The sequence below is a fragment of the Geotrypetes seraphini genome, chromosome 3 (genome assembly GCF_902459505.1).
Source record: "Geotrypetes seraphini chromosome 3, aGeoSer1.1, whole genome shotgun sequence".
Taxonomy (NCBI): domain Eukaryota; kingdom Metazoa; phylum Chordata; class Amphibia; order Gymnophiona; family Dermophiidae; genus Geotrypetes; species Geotrypetes seraphini.
In genome coordinates this window covers 220,694,418-220,717,587 of record NC_047086.1, presented here as the reverse complement: position 1 = coordinate 220,717,587, position 23,170 = coordinate 220,694,418, and the positions used below count along the sequence as shown (strand labels likewise).

General features: G+C 44.6%; 1 protein-coding gene across 3 annotated transcripts; it reads right to left on the bottom strand.

Moving 5' to 3' along the window:
• Window positions 1-2,412: 2,412 nt before the first annotated feature.
• Window positions 2,413-7,136, bottom strand: ARF3 (ADP ribosylation factor 3). 3 transcript variants are annotated; one of them, XM_033938938.1, is made up of 5 exons: window positions 6,985-7,136; window positions 5,926-6,173; window positions 5,662-5,772; window positions 5,121-5,245; window positions 2,413-3,780 (listed from the first exon to the last, which is right to left on the bottom strand). In XM_033938938.1, the coding sequence occupies exons 2-5, from the start codon at window positions 6,071-6,073 to the stop codon at window positions 3,619-3,621; spliced, it is 546 nt and encodes a 181-aa protein (XP_033794829.1). In that variant the 5' UTR covers window positions 6,074-6,173; window positions 6,985-7,136; the 3' UTR covers window positions 2,413-3,618. The 3 variants fall into 3 exon arrangements, with proteins under 3 accessions (XP_033794829.1, XP_033794831.1, XP_033794830.1); XM_033938940.1 differs by having other exon boundaries at window positions 6,989-7,073; XM_033938939.1 differs by lacking the exon at window positions 6,985-7,136 and adding an exon at window positions 6,803-6,916.
• Window positions 7,137-23,170: the final 16,034 nt, after the last annotated feature.

Genomic DNA, 23,170 nt, shown 5'->3' with positions numbered 1-23,170 from the left:
AAATGTGAAGAGGCATGCCCCTGGAGAGGGCAGCTGCCTGCGACCACCATTTCAAGGCTGCTCTTCGTTGCCAGTAACCATGGAAGTGGTTGCTAAAGCGAGTCCATCTGAGTCTAGCAAGAGAGAAGGGAGTTTTGGAGGAGATGTCTCATGTGCATTCTCACCCAAGGGACTACCTCTATGGCTGTAGCCATTGACCCCAGGACCTTCAAGAGTATTGATGACAAAAGATCTATTTATGCCAAGGATGAATCCAAACCTTTGGGGATCAGATTATGTTCCCGTAAGCAGCTCTGGCGTTAACTTGGTGAAACAGCAAGAACATTATGGATTCTGACATTTAAGAAAAAACAGTTTACTTACTTGAACTTGCTTACTTGTTTGCTTAAGTTTTTTTTTTTACTTACTTGCTTGCTTAAAGCATTAGTAAGAACATGTTTTTCCTGATTTTACAAGATCACTCAAAATGCAGGTTGGGGATGGGAAAAAAATCATTGCAATGATGAGGGGATGGAAGCAATAAAAGATGTAGGGATGGAATGGGGGACCAGATTATGTCCCCGAGTACACCTCTAGTTTCAGCTGCACAGCAGAAGTTGGGCCTCAGGCAGAAGATGATTTAGCCTAAGGTACCACAGTTGCTCTTCTCCTCTGCCTGCCGTTCAAAGTGTGGCAGGAAGGAAGCTTGTAATATGTTGCAAGATTTGCTGCCACATTTCAGCCCTGGCTTGGCAAGTGGTGATTCTGTGGGATTTGGAAACTTCCCTGTGACAAGCAGTATTGTGTAGGGTTTTTTTTCCCACTGTCATTTCAAGCAGCTACTTGGGATACTGATTTTCATCAATTATTCTTTACATCTACATCATATCAAAATTTTAGGAAACTATTAAAAAAACTTATTTAGAAATTTTTGAAAAAGATTGAAAATGTATTTCATTCTGTGTTATAACAATATTTTACTTTTGTTAAACTGCATAGATCTGAAGGGTAATGCGGTATACAAATGTTATGTTATTGAGGGAGACTATGGTTATATCCTCCATATGATCCAATGTCCAAATAAAGTGTTAGGAAGCTCTCCTCTATTTGAGCTCTGCTCCTGGATGAGGTTATAAGGTGCTTTTCCATCTGATCTCATGTCACAGCATAGTGGTAGAGGCATTCTTCCCTTTGAACTAGCACAATCAGCATGGGTGGTGCAGATCACATACAGAAAAATACTGTGTATATGCGACATGTACTGCAGTAACTCAGGAAATGTGGTCAAGTGTCATAAAGATGGTTTGTATTGTACTGCTGCTGTCTAGGGACATGTAAATCTCCACCCCCACACAAAGCAAGACAGGGACTCCACAGTTCTCTTGTATCAGAGCAGTGTGTGGAACGAGGGCTGGCAGAACACACAATATGGTCCCAACCTTGCTTTCAAATAGGAAATCATCTTCTCCACCCCCAGACTGAGCCTGGGACAATGGATTACAGCTAACAGGATTACTTTTCCATCCAATATTCCTTCAAATAAAAGGAGGGGGCTTTTAAAACATCTTTCCAACTCTAATTTACACTCCTCGAAAGACACAGAGGCCTCCATATTGTTAATCTGTTTCTAATTAAAACTGGCACTTGTTCCACAGTCAGTTTGATGGATAGTAAACACACAAGATCTGCTGCGGCTCATTAAATGCATGCCACTGCACTGTGCTGAGCTGCAGACCCCGGCATTCCCCCCCTGCCCTTTCCCATCCTCATAGGATGGTACCAAACCCAGTGTGAACTCGACAGAGCTTTGCTTCTTCCAATAACTCATGCCCCTATCAAATCTCACAATGATCTCTGCCTCACTATTGTCTTGCACAGCATTTTCCTGGAGAACAAAGTACACTCTAGCATGATTCGCAGAGGTTTCTGGGCACAGATTGCATGAACGAGGCATGGCCAGATATACATAAAACAGGTTTAATGTCAGTGTTTACAGGACAGTGTATTCCAATATTTGCAAAGCAAGTAACCAGATTTTAAAAACACATGATCAACATTCCTTCCTATCCCCACCCACAAAGATGACACCCCCTCCCCAAACAAGGAAACCAAACCCTCAGCATAGAACCACAATTATCACCTAAATCACAAGCAGTATAGGCAGGAAAAGTGACAAAGGAACAAACAAACAGTAAACCTTATTTACAGTTAATATGAAGAAATATTCACCCACTCATGGAAAAAAAAGCAGCAAATGATAGTTCCTGTCTATCAGGAAGGAATGGTTGCAGAGGCACCACTTCAAACACACTACAGAAAGCAAGCCACGGAGCACTCTGCCACACACAGAAACCATAGGGGTGTCAGCCAAGGAAAGTGCAGCAGCATGAAGGCAGTCCATTCAAGGGCAAAGCATTAGGCACATGAAATGTCTTGCGGGTCCAGCCATATTTGTGCAGTCTGCTAACACAGACACTCGATGGGCATCTTGTGAGTAAACTCATCATGCAATGTGCAAGCCAGGCTGCATCCAGTTCACAGTTTCCCCTCCTGGGAAGGAGCAGAGATCCCAAGAAGATGAGGCGCACAAGTGCAGGTGTTGGAGAGAAGCATGAGTGCAAACGAAGGGGGTGGTAGCAAGGGGATGGAGTGGGGAATAAGTGAAAGACAGGAAGAGAGGAACCAGGGAAAGGAACATTAGTAGAATATGCTCACCAGGAGCATAACACATTGAAGGGAATCATAGGAGATATGTCTTACTAATTTACTGTGCACAGCAAATCTTTACCTCAATAATCGTAAGTTAAGATTGGGGAGATGGTTTGTACACATGTATAAGGGAGCCCAGCCCCCACAAGTGACAAACAGCCTTCAATCTCTAACCTTATAATCCATCCTTTGACAGCATACTAAGAATCTTCTATTTCTTTCCTGTACCTCACAGTGATTAGATTTATAATCAAATTGGTTACCACTAGCAGTGAACATATTTGTTCCCTTTCTCACTATATTTGCCCTGACCCATATTGCTGTTACACTCCTCTCCATCCCCATCCCCCCCACCAGGATTTTTACATGATAAGCACAAAGAAGCACAGCTGCTTTACAGAATTCTTCACATAACAGATCATGTTAATGCCCATATCCTCTGCTGATCCCTCTGTCCAGCATAAGCCAATACCACATTCTCTGCCTAGTGAAGAGCAGGTGTATCAATGATTGTTGAACAATGCCCTGATAGAAAACTCTCTATGATAAACAGGTACCACTGAAGCCCCCATCCATTCCCAGGGAGGGGAGAGGAAGTAGGTGCTTACAAAGCTCTGAAGTGCCCTCTCATCACCCCCAACTTCTGTTCTTTCAAATACATCTCATGCATTTACTTTTCTTATATCTACATCCAGGCAGTGATGTATAACACCAGAAAACCAGAATGAATTCAATGTGAAGCACAGCACTCGATGGAAAAAACACCAAATCAAAACGAGGGGAGAGACAAACTGAGGTGGGAAGAAATAACCAGAGCACTCATCTGCTGCTGGAATGGATGGGACAGACTTTGCCAGGACACTGGCTGGGCGCACTTCCACCCTCCGCTCCACTGGCAAATGAGGGAGACAGAGGTGCATCAGCCAACATTCATTTCTTGTTCTTGAGCTGGTTAGCCAACCAGTCCAGCCCCTCATACAGGCCATCTCCACTAGTGGCACAGGTGGCCTGGATGTACCAACTGCGGTGGCGTAGAGAATGCAGGCCCAACTTGTCTGTTATCTCAGCAGCATTCATCGCATTTGGAAGATCCTAGTAAGCAAACAGAAAGAACATAGGAGGCATTATGCTTGCTGGGTCACCCCCCTAATAGCTAAGAGCTTGCTTTTCAGATGCATGAGCACATTTTCAGTCCTGTTCTGGCACAGCAAATGCAAAATCCACTTTGCTCTGCAATACAGCCACACAAATGAATAAAGCCTAACAGGTTTTAACTGCAAAATAGGAAGTTTAGTGATGAGAAAAGGAACCAGACTAAAAGCAGAGGAAAAATTAAATTCTTTAGCTGATTATCCATAAACATTCGACACCAAACCACAAGACGTTCAGAAAAGAAATAAACTACACTCCTCAAGAAATTCCTGAAACAGCCCTAACTTCAGAAAAGAAATAAAAACTGCACTCAAGAAATTCCTGAAACAGCCCTAACTTCAAACTTACCGTCCTTCCACCTACTCTTTACCTCTCTAGAAAGGACAAATGTTCTTCCATTGTAACCCAACGTTTTTCATCTCTTTTGTAATCCGCCTTAAACCACAAGGTAATGGCGGAATAGAAATCTCTAATGTAATGTAATATAATAAACTAGAGAAGGCAAAACCAGCAGTCTTTCCACCCATTCTTTCCCTCCACCAAAATCCACTTTCACATACTACCCCAACACAGAATCTATACAGCTCAGGCAATAGCAGTGCAAGCTTCCTTCTCACACACATTCTTTGTCCTGCCTAAGAAACAGTACAGCTCAGGTTTCCTTCACTTATACACACACAAACACTGCCCCATCACAGAAACAGCACAATATGAACTTCAGCAGTGCAAGTTCTCTTCACACACATTTTGCCCCACTACAGGAGAGCTACTACATGAACAGCACAAGTGTAAGCTTCCCCAACATAATCATAATACAGCCTGTACAGCAACAATGCAAGAACTTCCCTCCATCATACTGCTTACCACAGAACAATTACAATCTGAACTACAACCAGTCAAGGTTTTCTCACTCATGTTGCCCACTATTGAACAATACAGTACAGTTCAGCACAGGCAGCAGCAGCATTAGCTTCCTTTCATAATGAACCATAAATATCTATTGGCCTATCTCAGGGAAAGAGTACCAATGTAAGGAATGTAAATTCTAGATTTCTTTCCATATGTATTCAACTTCTTGTCTCTCTCCTTGATGGCTTAAGTTATATGGTAAACAAAACCAATTACAAAGGTACTTTTTGGAATATGGCATTCTAGACAACTCCCCATTCCCGTTAGAGAATTTAATGATTTCCATGTATTAAATACAAGCTACATAAGAAGCAGTGACTCTGTGGTGAGAGAGCTTGCACCAGCATGGGCGACAGCTCACCATGACTCACCTGCTTGTTTGCAAAGACCAGAAGAACAGCATCTCTTAGCTCATCTTCAGCCAGCATTCTCATCAGCTCTTCCCGGGCCTCATTCACTCGTTCTCTATCATTACTGTCAACAACAAATATAAGTCCTGAAGAGAAAGAGAAAAGGTTAAAAGCTGGTACAGAGAAACTTGCTGTATTTCTTCTATAGGAAGGGAAGGAACTACTAATAAGAGGCATTTTTTTTTTTTCGCTCGTCTTAGCGAGAGCGCCTATGCGAAAATAAGAGGCATTTTTAAGCCAAGGATCAACAAACTTGTTGAGAACCAAATCCAGCTGGGTTTTTAAGATTGCCACAAAGAATATACATGAAAGGTATCTATATACAGTGAAGACATCATAGTCAAATAGATCCCATGTGTATTTATTGTTTGGGGGCCCCTACTCTAAAACATTCTTACCTAGATGCTCCATCAAGGCCAACTTTGTTTTCACATACCTTCTGCATAAGATTAAAGGCAAGTTTATACCTCAGAAAATAGGAGGGGCAGTTATTCTTGCATACCCTGAGTGTTCTGAAAGTAATGCCTCCATAGTGGACGGATCTTGTCTTGGCCACCCACATCCCACACAGTGAAGCTGATATTCTTGTATTCTACTGTTTCAACATTGAATCCTGAAATAAAAAGTGTACTCAACATTAAAACAGAACTTCACTTGAATGCCTTAAATCTACGGCACCAATAACTAGCAGTCACATCCTTTCACAGCTAGGTGCTCACAGGCTATTCAAAATCAAAGTGTCATGCAGTAAGAAAGGTTCTCATACCTATGGTAGGAATAGTAGTGACAATCTCTCCCAGTTTTAGTTTATATAAAATGGTGGTTTTGCCAGCTGCATCCAATCCCACCATCAGAATCCTCATCTCCTTCTTCCCAATCAAGCTTTTCAGCAGATGCCCAAAGATGTTCCCCATAGCAAATCCTCTCTTCCTGCACAGCAGAGGATACTGGACAATATACCTGTACTTTCAGCTAGATCCTGGCTGTGATGTGTGTTGCTGTTTTCCTTGCTCCCTTTAGAAAAAGAACAGAATGCAAGTTAAGACTCACAACTTGCTTAGTGGGCAGTGGTGCCTTCGCCACTTCAGTGGCAGTTTTATTTACACAGAAAGCAATAAGCATCCTTTAGCCTGGAATTTACAAACAAGCACTGGAAACCTATGTCAAGGTTGCAATAAGAACACAACGTGTAACATACTAGCTCAGACCAAAGCATCCAGCTTCTGGGCCGTGGCCATTCTAGGTCACAACAGGAAAGCAGATACTGTATTGACTCAGGGAACAGAAGACTGGCAGGAAGCAAACCCTGCCGGGTCTAGTTACATCACCATGACAAACAAGGAACCCCCCCCCCCCACTCCAAAAAAAAAGCCACCACTCAGCTTCCATTAACAGCTATGAGCGGATTCAGAATGTAACCTGCTGCGTGGAGATGAAGCAGTGCAGAGGCTGTACTCGTACTCCCCTGGAGGGGGGCTCCAGTGCAGCTCTTCCAAGCCATTTTCATGCAGCTATGGATAGCTAGTGAATGGAAGTAGCGCAGCTCACAGAAGAAATTGCCCCGCCAAACATTACAATCCGATCAAAGCGGAGTACAAGCATTTCAAAAATGCATAATTTATAAGGCAAATGACTTCACGAACCTGCCTAAAATAGGTTCGAAACCCCCATCTATCCAAGCACTTTCCAATCCACACTCAGCCGCCCCCACGCATATATACATATACTTGTACTAGGCGTCCATATGTTCCCCCCCCCCCAACTCCTGCTGACCACCCCCACCGCGGCCCTGCATATTTCCCCCAACTGCCTCCCGCTCACCCACCTACTCAGCAGCCGCTAGCTCCGCGATCCCTCCTCGCCCTCGCACCGGAAGTGTCCGCTTAGCTCTCGCGAGAATTGACGCAGCCCGGCAAAGCTTGGCCCGGTAACTCTCGCGAGAGCAGCGCGCCGTCTCCATGGCATCGGCTGCAGGGGCGCGATGAGTGGGCGGAGGGATCAGCGCGGGCGTCGTGGAATGTGACAGCGGGCGCCCACCGGCAGCCCCTGATTCCTGTTCGCCGCAGCTGTGTGTGTGTGTGCGTGCGCGCGCGCGCTCTGTCACGATTCTGAAAGCATGTAACCATCTGTGAATAACGTGTGCTCAAAAGACAGCATTAGCAGTGACTCGGAGAGGTTTGAGATAATCTCCAATGTATGCGGGCATAGGGATGAGGTTCATCCTTTAACCCATTTGGTAGACACCCTGAAGCAGCATCTGGCAACGGGCCCAAAAAGGTCGACCAGCTGCTCTGCTTCATAAGAAATTAGCCTTTGCTTCTGATTTATCCTTTCTTGCTGAAAAACTGAGTGTTCTTGGTCTGGATCGAAAAGGCACGAACTGGGTTAGAAACTGGTGTTAAATGGAGTTCATTCAGATGAAAAGGATGCTTTACTAGTGATGTATTGCAGGAATTGGTCCTTTTCTCAGCTCTTAACATCTTTGTGCTTAATATTGTGGAAGGGTTGTTGGATAAGATTTGCTTCTTTGTGGATAATACAAAACTCTGTAATACAGTGGTGGGTTTGGGTGGGACAGCAGTGATGTGACTGGTAGAGATCCAGAACCATAAAATCTCTTGTGTAAGCCAAAGATAGATAATTAAATTAGAGGAAAAAGGGTCTCAGTAACCTCGCAAACCATCCATAAGGGATAATTTTTGTTCGCGTATATAAGGGGTTCCGTTGTCTATCACTGACCCAAAAAAGCCTCCTAATAATTAGCTATTTTTAGCTTAAAATTTTTCTTGTATTCATTTTTTTTCTATATAAATACATTTTTCTTTTTTTTGAATAAATAACTTTTTGGTCATATTTATATGCAAAACTCTTAATTTAGTAATTGTAAAGGCAGCAGAGTGGGACTTATCTTAATCTGCACTTGCCTGCATCAGAATCTTATAAAAAAAAATGACTGTTCAATCAATCCCGATCCCCATCCCTGACGGGACCCGTTTCGCCTATTTCTCTGGCTTTATCAAGGGTCTTTAAAGGGGATATATTAAAAGCAGGTAGTTGTCCGTCAGCCGCCCGGTGCAGCTCTCTTACCAGATGGGGATCGATTGAACAGTCATTTTGTTCTATGACCAAAAAGTTATTTATTCAAAAAAAGAAAAAATTATTTATATTAAAAAAATGAATACAAGAAAAATTTTAAACTTAAAATAGCAAATTATTAGGAGTTTTTTTGGGTCAATGATAGACAACGGAACCCCTTATATATGCTAACGAAAATTATCCCTTGTGGATGGTTCGTGGGGTTACTGAGACCCTTTTTCTTCTAATTTAATTATCTATCTTTGGCTTACACAAGAGATTTTATGGTTCTGGTTATAAGTTATAATTTAGTCTCTTGATCCTCTTGGTGAGTTACTGGTAGAGATCCCCAAGCTCCATCATCTGAAGACTCTTGGCTGCTCTTCCTCCAGGAGGTCAGGGGTCACTCCCTGCTACCCTGAGATCAACTGTTGCAATATAAGCCTAAAAAAAACATTTGAGTTTGACACCCTTGTCTTAAAGAGAGGAAGAGATAATGGTTACTACAGATGAGCAGATTGGATGGGCCATTTAGCCTTTATCTGCCATCATGTAAAGCTGAATTTTGGAGGGAAAATCATTTGGTCTTGTTTTTCCCCTAGTTCTCCCCTTGAAGCTGGGTTATATGTTCTCTCAGGGTTTCTGCAGTTGGCATCGTGCTTGTTGCAGGTTTCCAGGTCTTGCTACATCTTGACAGGTAGAAACTGATATTTCAGCCATCATGCTGTAACTTTCTTCAGGGTATGCTGTGAGGTAAATAGTGGGTCTACTGACCTGATTGGGAACAGGGCAGTCCGTTAGTCTCCAATTTGAATTTTGGTGGGAAAATCAGTTGCTCTTTTTTTCCCCTAGAGTGGAAAAATCTCTGATGAGTTTAAAGATGTAACATAGTAACATAGTAATATAGTAGATGATGGCAGATAAAGACCCGAATGGTCCATCCAGTCTGCCCAACCTGATTCAATTAAAAAAATTTTTTTATTTATTTTTATTTTATTTTTTTAATTTTTTCTTCTTAGCTATTTCTGGGCAAGAATCCAAAGCTTTACCCGGTACTGTGCTTGGGTTCCAACTGCCAAAATCTCTGTTAAGACTTACTCCAGCCCATCTACACCCTCCCAGCCATTGAAGTCCTCCCCTGCCCATCCTTCACCAAACGGCCATACACCGACACAGACCGTGCAAGTCTGCCCAGTAACTGGCCTAGTTCAATATTTAATATTATTTTCTGATTCTAAATCTTCTGTGTTCATCCCACGCTTCTTTGAACTCAGTCACAGTTTTACTCTCCACCACCTCTCTCGGGAGCGCATTCTAGGCATCCACTACCCTCTCCGTAAAGTAGAATTTCCTAACATTGCCCCTGAATCTACCACCCCTCAACCTCAAATTATGTCCTCTGGTTTTACCATTTTCCTTTCTCTGGAAAAGATTTTGTTCTACGTTAATACCCTTCAAGTATTTGAACGTCTGAATCATATCTCCCCTGTCTCTCCTTTCCTCTAGGGTATACATATTCAGGGCTTCCAGTCTCTCCTCATAAGTCTTCTGGCGCAAGCCTCCTATCATTTTCGTCGCCCTCCTCTGGACCGCCTCAAGTCTTCTTACGTCTTTCGCCAGATACGGTCTCCAAAACTGAACACAATACTCCAAGTGGGGCCTCACCAATGATCTGTACAGGGGCATCAACACCTTCTTCCTTCTACTGACTACGCCTCTCTTTATACAGCCCAGCATCCTTCTGGCAGCAGCCACTGCCTTGTCACACTATTTTTTCGCCTTTAGATCTTCGGACACTATCACCCCAAGGTCCCTCTCCCCGTCCGTGCATATCAGCTTCTCTCCTCCCAGCATATATGGTTCCTTCCTATTATTAATCCCCAAATGCATTACTCTGCATTTCTTTGCATTGAATTTTAGTTGCCAGGCATTAGACCATTCCTCTAACTTTTGCAGATCCTTTTTCATATTTTCCACTCCCTCTTCGGTGTCTACTCTGTTACAAATCTTGGTATCATCTGCAAAAAGGCACACTTTTCCTTCTAACCCTTCAGCAATGTCACTTACATACATATTGAACAGGATTGGCCCCAGCACTGAACCCTGAGGGACTCCACTAGTCACCTTTCCTTCCTTCGAGCGACTTCCATTAACCACCACCCTCTGGCGTCTGTCCGACAGCCAATTTCTGACCCAGTTCACCACTTTGGGTCCTAACTTCAGCCCTTCAAGTTTGTTCAACAGCCTCCTATGAGGAACTGTATCAAAGGCTTTGCTGAAATCCAAGTAACTTACATCTAGCATATGTCCTCGATCCAGCTCTCTGGTCACCCAATCAAAAAATTCAATCAGGTTCGTTTGGCACGATTTACCTTTTGTAAAGCCATGTTGCCTTGGATCCTGTAACCCATTAGATTCAAGGAAGTACACTATCCTTTCTTTCAGCAACACTTCCATTATTTTTCCAACAACTGAAGTGAGGCTCACCGGCCTGTAGTTTCCTGCTTCATCCCTGTGACCACTTTTATGAATAGGGACCACATCTGCTCTCCTCCAATCCCCAATGTGCTTCCTGTGAAACTGGGTTATATGTTCTCTCAGGGTTTCCACAGCTGGCATTGTGCTTGTAGGTTTCTGGGTCTTGTTAGGTAGAAACTAATGTTTCAATCATCATGCTATGGCTTTCTTCAGGGTATGATGTGCCTATTTTATTAAATTTGTAAAGCCACTTTGACCTTTTGCATTAAGAGGGATATCAAATATACAATAAATATCTAAACCCATGTTGTGAGTTATGGAATGTGTCTACTTTGTGTAAGTAGTCAGCTTTGCTGGCCATAGGATTCTTGCAACTGGTCTAAAGTTCTCTGTCTTGGTTAGGTCTGCTCTTAGGGATCAGAGTCAGTGCAATAGAGGGATTGGAGTCAGTGCAATAGGGGACTGGGATTTTGGATACAGATCTTGCTCCAGACTCATGTTTACAAAATTCATTCTCATGAAGTCTCAATGCGTGGTTGATACGATTGTCCTGGGATCAGGGATTTAGATTTGTTAGGAACTGCGCAACCTTCTGGGAAAATGTTTAAAAGAAGAGAGAGCAGCTTTTAAACTGAGATTGGGGGGAGGGGTGTTAGCCCAGTGTTCTTCAACCACCAGTCCATGGACCAGTGCGGGTCCACAGAAATTTTCTGCTGGTCCACAGGGCCAGCAAGTACATCAGGCCCAAAACAGTGTTCTTCAACCGCCAGTCCACGGTGTGATCGATGCGGCATTATCTTCGAGCCAGCTCTCTCTTCCTCACTGATTCATGCACAAAGCCACGGGCAATGGCTCCTATGGGCCTCCTGCGCCTGAACCGGAAGCCTTCTCTCTGACGTTGCGCGCGAGACAGACGTGTGCCGACAAACGAGCGCCAACAATTCAGCACAAGACTTCAGTACGCCGCAGAAGAACCTTCTTTTAAAGGTCTCGACAGGGGGTGTGGGGGGAATCCCCCACTCTACTTAATAGGGATCATGCTGCCATGTTGGGTGGTGTGGGTGGTGTAGCCCCCCCACATTATACTGAAAACTTAAGTTTTTCCCTAAAAAATAGAGAAAAAGTTAAGTTTCTAGTATAATGTGGGGTTACATTATACTGGAAACTCCCCCAAAACCCCCCCAACGCCAGCATGATCACTGTTAAGCAAAGTGGGGGGGAGGGGTCCCTACCAATACCCCCTGTCGGAGCCCTTTAAAAGAAGGTTTTTCTGTGGCGCGCTGAAGTCTTGCGTTGAATTGTTGGCCCGTGTCTGTCTCACACGCTTAAGACTATGAACCGCCTAAGGAACTCTTCCTCCTCCTCCCTCTGCACAGGCCTGCTTTCCTATCCTGAAGGCCTGCTCCCCGCCATGAAGACCTGTTTCCCCCCCCCCGAAGGCCTGCTCCCCCCAGGAAGGCACTTTCTCTCCTCCTCCCTGCAAATGAACACCTGCTTCCCCCCCGCCTTGAAGGCACATTTTCTCCTCCCCCCCCTTGCCGGGAACGTTGCTCCTCCCGCCCCGAAGGCACATTTTCTCCTCCCCCTCCCCGCTGGGAACGAACGCTGCTCCCCCTGCTGCGAAGGCACATTTTCTCCTCCCCTCCCCCCGCCAGGAACGAACGCTGCTCCTGCAAGCCTGCACCTTCCCCACCTCCTTACCGCTAATAGGGCAGCTTGCAGGTTCACTGGTATTATAGCGATCCCTGTAGCTGCCTGTGGTCCTCAGCGGTACGTTCTTCATGCTACGTCCTGCCCCTGCTCTGACATCAGGGGCAGGATCGCGGCAGAGAGAACGTGCCGCTGAGGACCATGGGCAGCTGCAGGGATCGCTATAACACCAGCGAGCCTGCAAGCTGCCCCATTAGTATAAAGGAGGTAAGAGCGGGGAAGCTGGGGGAGGTAAGAGCGGGGAGGCCTTTCTGACTGACCCTCCCCCCTCAAGCAGGAGCAGCAGCGGATGACCAGCAAGAGGCAGCGCTGCAGCTCCTGCTTTAGGAAGGCACAGGGGAAGGGTCGGCCATTGAATCGGGAGGCCGATTTCTTTTGAAATTGAATCGATTTGAATCGTGAATCGGGCAGCACTAGCCTGTAGATACAAGGAAATAACATACAAATGCTAGAAGCCTAAAAAAAAATAGGAGAGTTAGAGTATATAGCACTGAATGATGAGGTAGATATAATATAAAACTAGTTATCCCAGCAGCATATAAACTAATCAGAAAAATATATATATAATAATACTGCTTTATACTGGAACATACATATCAAAACACAGAGCCCAGCATAGTTCAAGAACTCAGGCCTCAGAAACGGAGCCTACGCTCAGTCGTGAATCACAGACTGGAAGGATCCGCGTAGTCAAACAGCCCCTGCTCCAATCATTGGCCAATAAGTACGGCTTATTTGAAAAATTTTTTTAAACATTTTTTTAGCAATTTAAAACTCTAGCTTCAACTAAAACACTAGAGAAATGTCTTGCATATGTAGTAGCCAGGATTTGAAAAAAAGGGACTTATCTCAAAGTTCAGCTTATTTTATCTGCCATTCGTGTCTTATTTTGCCGACGCGGCCACGTTTCGCGGGAATTTTAACATCCGCTGCGTCAGGGCCATCAAGACACTCAAAATCACAGGCTCACTAGAAAGTAAAGACACAAAAAGTTAAAACATTCACACTATCATACCATAACTAAACACACTAACACTTAAATACTCACAAACATTCCACCAGTCACAAATTTTCAAACCAAATCAAGATGGCGACAACCCCAACTATATAGCGTCCAAATGACGTCATGACGCCGTAGCACGCCCACATCTTCCAATTCCTGCAGTATAACCTGCTCTAATAGAAATGTTGCCATTCATAAGATCTATTCAAGCCTTTTGGCCACAATGTATCCAGCCTGTTAATCCAGCGCTGTTCTCTTTGAGCCAAGTATCTCCTAAAGTCCCCCCCTCTCCTACCCGGGGTAACCACCTCCAGTATTAAAGCCCGTAGGGATCCAAAATCATGATCTTTATCGACACAATGTCTTGCTAGAGGAGCCCCGAGTATCTTATTCTTAATATTACTTTTGTGCTCAGTTAAACGTGTGGTAAATTTTCTGGACGTCTGCCCCACATAAACTAACCTACAAGGGCATAATACAACATAGACCACTCCACAGGTCTTACAATCAGATGTGTGTCTTAAGGTGTACTCCTTATTATCATTCGGATTACAAAACATATCCGTACACAGCATAAGGCCACACATCTGACACATCCCACAAGCTCTGTGACCCATCCATACAGTATCACACTCAACATTAGAGGGCAAAGAGGGGCACAAAATTTCTTTCAAATTTCTGGTCCTCCGAAAGGCTATCCTCAAATCATAGTCCTTAAAAGTACCAGAAGTTTTCAGGATCGCCCAATGTTTTTTCAGAGATCGTACCATCTGATGACATTGACTCGAATAGGTTACGACACATGTCATAACCTGCTCCCTCATTTGCACACCTCTCGGAGCAAACAAAGCTTCCCTATTACAGTACAATGCTCTCTTATAAGCTACAGATACCACTCTAGCAGGGTAACCCCGAGCTAGGAACCTCTGTTTAAGGACCTCAGCCTGACGCTTAAAGTCTGATTTTGAGGAGCAAATCCTGCGTATACGCAAGAACTGCGAATAGGGAAGACTTTTTTTTAAAGAGCTGGAATGGGCACTAGAATAGTGAAGGGTAGAGTTGCTATCAGTAGGCTTGGTAAATACTGTGGTATAGAAGTCACCGTCCCTAATCTCCACCAACACATCCAAAAAAGAAATCTGATGCATACTGTACGTATGAGTAAAACGTACATTGGGATGACAGGTGTCAAGAAAAGTAAAGAATTGTTCCAATTCAGTCTGACCCCCATTCCAGATTAAAAAGATGTCATCAATGTATCTGGTCCAGAAGGCCACATATTTAAACAACACACAGCCATACACCCAGTCACGTTCAAACCTGTCCATAAACAAGTTCGCAACAGCAGGAGCCATCGTAATCCCCATCGCAATTCCTGATTTCTGATGAAAAAGCTGACTCTCAAACATAAAGAAACTCTCACATAACACTATTTCGGCTAAAGAGCAGATAAATTTCGTTGGAACTACCACATCCACTCTCTTATCTAAAGTGTCCTGAATAATTTGCAGAGCTTCAGTTTGGGGTATAATGGTATAAAGAGAACAGACGTCTATAGTAACTAGAATCGAGTCAGCAGTAGGTTTCATCGATTCCAGTTTTCTAAGAAACTGGGTAGTGTCTTGAGTAAAGGCAGTGGTTTGACACACAAATTTTTGAAGAAACTTATCTATATATATAGATGTAGCTTCAAGTAGAGCACCGCGATTTGATACAATAGGTCTACCAGGGGGGGAAGTGGAGGACTTATGAATTTTTGGGAGTAAATAAAAAATGGGAATCTTCGGGTGACGTACATTCAAAAACTTAAATTCTTTTTTGGTCAAATAACCCTCATCTAGTGCTTTCTTGGTTAAAGCATTGATTTTATGTTGCAAATGTTCAGTCGGATCATATGAGAGAATATCATAATCAGAACTATACAGTTGTTTATATGCCTCATTCAAGTAAAAATCTTTACTCAGGAGAACAATCGTTCCGCCCTTATCCGCTTTTCTTATAATCAACTTTTCATCGGAAGTTAAGGATTTAATCGCACTTTTCTCAGCCTTGCTGATATTGTGATAAGATCGTCCAGCAGCATTAGAATTGTTTTTCAAAATGTCAGTTTCAACCAATTTATGAAATGCCAGAATCAACGGATCAACAGGACCCGGAGGGACCCAAGTTGACTTTGGGGTCACCACGGAATTAATATCTGAATCCACAGAAGCACCTTCGGTCGAAAAGAAGGACTTAATTTTCAAAGTCCGATAGAATTTCTCCAGATCAATCCTGTTTTGAAAAACATCCACCGGAGTGGTAGGTACAAAGGATAAACCCTTCGCCAAAAGACTATATTCATCGGGAGTAACTACATGCTGAGATAAATTCACAATTTTTATATCCAGAGGCATTCTTCTCATGGGAAACGTTGACCCTGTTGGGATCGTGTCTGCGGACGCAAGTTCTGATATTGCCCTTGGTTCTGGTATGGATACTGAGCTTGATTCTGATACGGATATTGAGTCTGGCCTCGAGCGGATCCTCTCCGCCACCTTCCTCGACGAGGAGGTCGTGGTTTTGGATCTAAAAAATCCTCATCTGAGTTGGAATTGGAGTTGGATGATTCAGAAGTATGTTCAAACGCGACTCGCCTTCCTACACCACGATCCACAGGGTCCGATGGTTTGACCCATGCATACACTTTATGCTGAAGGTAGTCTTGCTCATCCCGTTTAAATTTTCTGAACTTATCTCTCTGTACATCAGCTCTAAAGATATCCACCTTCACTTTCAGATCCTCTTGATACTGTTTGAATTCGTTCTCAGTAGAGTTCTGTTTCAAAGTTCTTAATTTTTCCTCTATTTCATCCTTAATTTTCATCATAGTAGTTTTGGTCCGATCAATAATCAAGACCATCAGGTCCAAGGCACACTTATTCAGAATAGATATCCATTTTTGATTAAAGTCCAAATCATCCACAAACATGTGTCAGATGTGTGGCCTTATGCTGTGTACGGATATGTTTTGTAATCCGAATGATAATAAGGAGTACACCTTAAGACACACATCTGATTGTAAGACCTGTGGAGTGGTCTATGTTGTATTATGCCCTTGTAGGTTAGTTTATGTGGGGCAGACGTCCAGAAAATTTACCACACGTTTAACTGAGCACAAAAGTAATATTAAGAATAAGATACTCGGGGCTCCTCTAGCAAGACATTGTGTCGATAAAGATCATGATTTTGGATCCCTACGGGCTTTAATACTGGAGGTGGTTACCCCGGGTAGGAGAGGGGGGGACTTTAGGAGATACTTGGCTCAAAGAGAACAGCGCTGGATTAACAGGCTGGATACATTGTGGCCAAAAGGCTTGAATAGATCTTATGAATGGCAACATTTCTATTAGAGCAGGTTATACTGCAGGAATTGGAAGATGTGGGCGTGCTACGGCGTCATGACGTCATTTGGACGCTATATAGTTGGGGTTGTCGCCATCTTGATTTGGTTTGAAAATTTGTGACTGGTGGAATGTTTGTGAGTATTTAAGTGTTAGTGTGTTTAGTTATGGTATGATAGTGTGAATGTTTTAACTTTTTGTGTCTTTACTTTCTAGTGAGCCTGTGATTTTGAGTGTCTTGATGGCCCTGACGCAGCGGATGTTAAAATTCCCGCGAAACGTGGCCGCGTCGGCAAAATAAGACACGAATGGCAGATAAAATAAGCTGAACTTTGAGATAAGTCCCTTTTTTTCAAATCCTGGCTACTACATATGCAAGACATTTCTCTAGTGTTTTAGTTGAAGCTAGAGTTTTAAATTGCTAAAAAAATGTTTAAAAAAATTTTTCAAATAAGCCGTACTTATTGGCCAATGATTGGAGCAGGGGCTGTTTGACTACGCGGATCCTTCCAGTCTGTGATTCACGACTGAGCGTAGGCTCCGTTTCTGAGGCCTGAGTTCTTGAACTATGCTGGGCTCTGTGTTTTGATATGTATGTTCCAGTATAAAGCAGTATTATTATATATATATTTTTCTGAGGTAGATATAATAGGCATCTCAGAGATTTGATGGAAGGAGGACAATCAATGGGACACTGACCTGACCTGTATTACCTGACGAAGAACAAATCTCTACTCTCCCTATGTCAAAATGTACCAATTTCAGTATTCCATCTTTGGAAGATCTTAAAAGATTGCTTCAGAATCTCAATACTAAGCGGACAAACTCAGATTCAATCCCGTTTTTCTCCTAAAGCATCATTTCTCTTTCTTTGGCCACCAACAAATCTGTTTTCAACATCACATCCTTTAGAGTCTCAATAGACAAAGGTTGCAAACAGAGCTTCTGTAAAGTTCCAAGAAGTATGTTAAGACTGTTCTGCGGATATGGCTTCTGAACAGGTGTATGAATATGCTGTACTTCCTTTGTCAGCTGAACTACATGAGGCTAAGAAGGAAGTGAAGAGTGAGATAGCTGGCCCTTGTAACAAGCCATGATTGTCCCTGGAAGTTGAAGAGAATTAAACGCTAAGCCCTTGGCTACACCGTTGTGTAAAAAGGAAGAAGACAAGACATAGAAGTCCGGAAGGGTGACATAGCCTGAGAACTACCCAAGAATTGAAAACCGTCCATATGCTAGTGTAAGCCATAGAATAAGAAGACTGTAGTGCCTGGAGAACAGTAGAAATAACCTGCACCACATAACCCTTCCATCCCAGCTGTGACTTGTCAAAAGCTAGGCCGTAATACCAAAGTGGAACGAATTTCTATGTTGATCGGACCCTGGGTGAGTAAACCCGGAATAACCGGGAATCCCAACATTTCGTCCGTCAAAAAATCCATCAGATCCATATATCATAGACGGCGAGGCCAATCCGGAGATGCTAGGATCAATGTGCCCTGAAAGCGAGCCTGAGATGACACACCCAGTCAAACATTGGCCAGGGGAAAACACTTAAAAAAAAACAAAGCAGAGGCGGGAAAGAACCAACTCGTCTACCCCCTCTGACTCCCACTCCCTGCGTCTGCTGAAGAACATAGTATGCTTTGGATTTCAAGACAAGGCCATGAAGTCTAGTTCTAGGAGACCTCACCTCTATACAAAGAGCTGGAACACCTGAGCGGATAGTTCCCAATTTCTGGGATGTAGAAGATTCTTGCTGAGGAAGTCTGTCTAAACATTTTTCCTGTCTCGTAATGAGATCCGCCGAGAGAAAAGGAAGATGAGCAACCGCCTGCCGAAGCAGGACCATTGCCCCTACTGGCAACCGAGGACTTTGCATACCTGTGAAGTTGTTAAAAAAATGCCACTGTCCTAAAAGACCCTAATGGGACAGTTCTGAAGGATGGCCTGAAACGACTGAAGAGCTAGCCTGGTCGTCCATAACTCCAGAAGATTGAGTGAACGCTGAGTCTCCTGCTGAGACCAGCCTTCTTGCGCTGAGGATTGGAAGCACTGAGCCCCCCAACCCATCAGACTGGCATCCTTGGCGACTATGAGACAGTCCCATGAATATCATGGCATGATTTTGAATTGAATACACTGAGCCACCAACGTAGACTGAGCTATGCTTGAGGAGCCCAGTAGATACTACAATTGCAGCCTTCAGATACCGGGAACTACCTGAATAGAAGTGACTGCTGTTACGTTCTCATGAGAAAGAGAGCCTAAGGCCTCACGTTCAGAGTCACCACCATGGATCCTAGAATCTTTACATAATCTCATAGTCTCAGCCTAGGTGAGTGGAGAAAAAGGCGAAGCTGAGACTGTAACTAGTCGCCTCAGTTTCTGGGAAGAAATACATTCCCCACCTTTGTATTAGAGAGTTGCGCGGGGACAGAAATCCCACCCGTCCCCGCCAAAGTCCCACCCGTCCCCACCCGTCCCCGTGAGGAATCCCACCCGTCCCCACCCGTCCCCGTGAGGAATCCCCTCCGTCCCGACCCGTCCCCGCGAGGAATCCCCTCCGTCCCCGCCCGTCCCTATAAACTTCAGAAATAGTTATTTCATTTAATTATGCTACTGAATTAAAGGCTCTGGTAGAAACCCATTTACAAATAAGCAAAAATACTTTATTAATTTGGAAATATTAATTGGGAAGAATACATACTTTGTAAACGGGTTTCTACCAGAGCCTTTAATGCTTATAAATTTTTATCAACACAACTAATATACTACTTTATCCTGAAGCAAAAAAAAAAAAAAAGAAATAGAATTCTTTTCCTACCTTTGTTTCCTGGTTTCTGCTTTCTTCATGTTCTCATTCAATTCCTTCCATCCACTGTCTCTCTTCCTTCTGCATCTTCCATTTGCTCTGTTACTGTGCCTCTCCCTTTCTTCCCCCTTCCAAATTGGTCTGGCACCCATCTTCTTCCCTCCGCTCCCCCCATAGTCTGGCATCTGTCTTCTTCCCTGCCAGCGTCTTCTCCCTACTCTCTCTTCCCCATTTCCTTTCAGCGTCCTTCTCCCCCCCATCTTCCCCATGTCCTGTCAGCGTCCTTCTCCCCCCTCTGTCTTCCCCATGTGCTTTCAGTGTCCTTCTCCCCCCTCTGCTTCCCCATGTCCTTTCAGCGTCCTTCTCCCTCTCTGTCTTCCCCATGGCCTTTCAGCATCCTTCTCCACCCCTTTGTCTTCCCCATGTGCTTTCAGCATCCTTCTCCCCCCTCTGTCTTCCACAAGTGCTTTCAGAGTCCTTCCCCCCATCCTTCCCATGGCCTTTCAGCATCCTTCTCCACCCCTTTGTCTTCCCCATGTGCTTTCAGCATCCTTCTCCCCCCTCTGTCTTCCACAAGTGTTTTCAGAGTCCTTCCCCCCTCCCCGCCCATCCCATGGCCTTTCAGCGTCCTTCTCCACCCCTTTGTCTTCCCCATGTGCTTTCAGTGTCCTTCTCCCTCCTCTGTCATCCACAAGTGCTTTCAGAGTCCTTCCTCCCCTCCTCCGGCCCGTCTTCCCCATGGCCTTTCAGCGTCCTTCTCCACCCCTTTGTCTTCTCCAGTGCTTTCAGCGTCCTTCTCCCCCCTCCTTCTCTCCCTCCCCAGGTGCAGCACAGCCGGCCAGGTCCCCTTACTTTTGTGGTGCTTCCCCGACCGACCGACTGACAACAGCCCCAGTCCGACAAACCTCCCTGCCCTTAACCGCGAATCTAAATTACCTTCTTACAGCTGCTGTAAGAAGGTAATTTAGATTTGCGGCTTTATTTAGATTCGCGGCTTTATTTAAGCCCTCCCTCCCCTCCGACGTCAGCGCTGACGTCGGGAAGACTTCCATTCGGCTCTATGCTGCAAGCAGAGCAGGTAGAGAGAAGAAGAGCCGCGCGACTGAGTACATCCAGCCCCGCAGGAACTCCGCGACCCTCGGAGGCGTCCCCACGGGATCCCCGCGACCCTAGGGGGCGTCCCCATGGGATTCCCACGACCCTAGGAGGCGTCCCCACGGGATCCCCGTGACCCGAAGGGGGAACCCGCGGGATGCCCGCGGGTCCCGCGGGACTCCCGTCCCCGTTCCCGTGCAGCTCTCTACTTTGTATTGAACAACACCCTGAGATGAGAGATAAGAGAGTTCTTTGGAAATTTGAAAATCCAACCCAACGATTGAAGAAGAGAAATCACATGTTTGTGGCACTGGCAAACTGTACTGTCTGGAAGACGCCTGAATCAACCATTCGACCAAAAAAGGATGTGTTTTAATCCCTTCTTTGCAACAAAACATCGCACTATTACCATCACCTTCTAAAATGTTCGTGGAGCGGTGGCTAGATCAAATGGCATCTGCCAATACTGATAGCGCTGCATAAGGATGGCAAAACAATGATACCGCTGATGTGATGGCCAGACGGAAATATATAAGGAGGCTTCTTTGAGATCGAGTGCTGTAAAAAAACTCCCCCTGTTGACCTGCTGCCATGATTGATCTCACAGTTTATCTTCTAAAATGTCTAACTTTGAGAAACTAAGTGCCCCGTATGAGATTCATTACATGTCCGACCGATCCCCCCGTCTTGGGGACTATAAAGTAAATGGAATAACTTCCTTTGCCTCTTTGTTCCTGAGGAACTGGAACTACTGTCCCGAGTTCTAGTAACCCTTTAAGGGGCCTCGCACCACCGGCACCTTAGATTGCTCAATACACGGTGATTCTAAGAAAGAATTAGGAATGGAAGAGAAGGATTCAAAGTTGTAATCAACCTGAATAATATTGAAAGCTCATTGACCGGACATCATCATGTCCCCCTTCCGCTAGAAAACCTAATAAGGTGTCAGAGGAAGTCCAGACCCCTTCCGAGTGACACCCGGGAGGTCGGAGTATGGGCGGGACAAGGGTTGTAAGGTTTGAATGGAAGAAAGGACTTCCTGTGAAAAATCCAGTTTTGTGGTGTAAAAAGAAAAATAGGATCAACGGGTAGGACTAAAAATAAAAATAATTTCAAGCTTCACCAAAAACTGCCCTTAAAGGGAAGACCTACTAGAAGAAATCTAGAAGCTGCAATCATCACTCCATGGCAAACTATCTGCACCTTGATGTCTAAAAGACAAGGCTCCCATCTCTGAAGAGAAACTGAGCGACAATTTCAAGTGCCATTTAGCCTTCGCCCCCATGAGACCTGCCTGCTTAGTATTTACGAGCCTAAATAAATGCTCACATAGCTATATGGATGGGAAAAAATATGGGAGGCTGCTTAGCACACGCCAGGAAAAGACGGCCACCTTAAAAATCCACGCAACAGCCTGGAAAACAGCGATACCCTGTGACGCTCTATAATTAGAGAAAACCAGTCCTGCTCACTGGAAAAGGCAAGGTGCCACCAGGCTTCCTCGGTCCACCACAAGAGTATCCTCCAACTGTAAAGCTAGTATTCTAGCATCAAAAATTATTTCTAAAGTGCTACCAGACACACAGAGTGCTACACAGAAGCCATTCAGGGTCCCCAATAGGGAGGAAGAGATACTCGTAGAAAGCATAAGGTACTCTCCTGTCACTGGCCTCACTCAGCTGTGATTAGCCTTCTGCCGACCCAGTTTAAAGACATGCCGAAACTGGGTATAGGAACACTTTTTCAAGTTAGATCTCTCTCCAAAGTGCCCGAAAGTGCAGAACGGGCCCTATGCTAAAAGATTGCAAAGTGTAGCAACACTGAACTCACTCGTGAGAAAAAAAATTCTCTCCTGGAACTGAACCGCCGCGCTACTGACAGCGGCTGCTGTAACCCACAGACACGTCTTATCTGTGAAAACACCGAGACCACGGCATCTGCTGACAGCAGTCAGCTGCGAGGAAACTCCATTAATGCTGCGGCGGTCCCGGTAGCGCAGGAGAATAAAATTGCCTGTAACCCGTTATAGTATACCGGCACTTTGAATAGAGGTTAAAAAACAAAGCCGGAGTCATACGGTCAAGCATTCTCACAGAGCCGCAGCAAACACTGAGTAAAATCAGCTTTGGCTAGCACCCTATGAATGCTGCAACGCTCTTGCTAGCGCCGGAGCACAAGCGAGAGTCTCTTGCTCGCTGAAAGGTACCAGCTCCTTAAACAGTACTTTAAAAACATACCCGGAACCATCTATTAAATTTTAACACAGCCACAGCATATGCTGACCAAAGTCAGCTTTAGTGAGAACTACATAAACACTGGGGCTCTTCCTCCAGCGTGTGAGAACAAACGCGTGCCTCCGCACGGGAAGGCTATTTAAAATACATTTTCACACATTTTAAAATGTTTGCACCTCTACCAATTCTGCTGCCCTACACAGTTTAGCGGTTAGAAT

Excerpts from the sequence above, each read along its gene's own strand:
- ARF3 (XM_033938938.1), bottom strand. The coding sequence starts at position 6,073 with ATGGGGAACATCTTTGGGCATCTGCTGAAAAGCTTGATTGGGAAGAAG. Across the intron at positions 5,773-5,925 it reads CACTACTATTCCTACCATAG|GATTCAATGTTGAAACAGTA; the intron begins GTATGAGAACCT and ends TTTTTATTTCAG. Across the intron at positions 5,246-5,661 it reads TTACTTTCAGAACACTCAGG|GACTTATATTTGTTGTTGAC; the intron begins GTATGCAAGAAT and ends CTTTCTCTTCAG.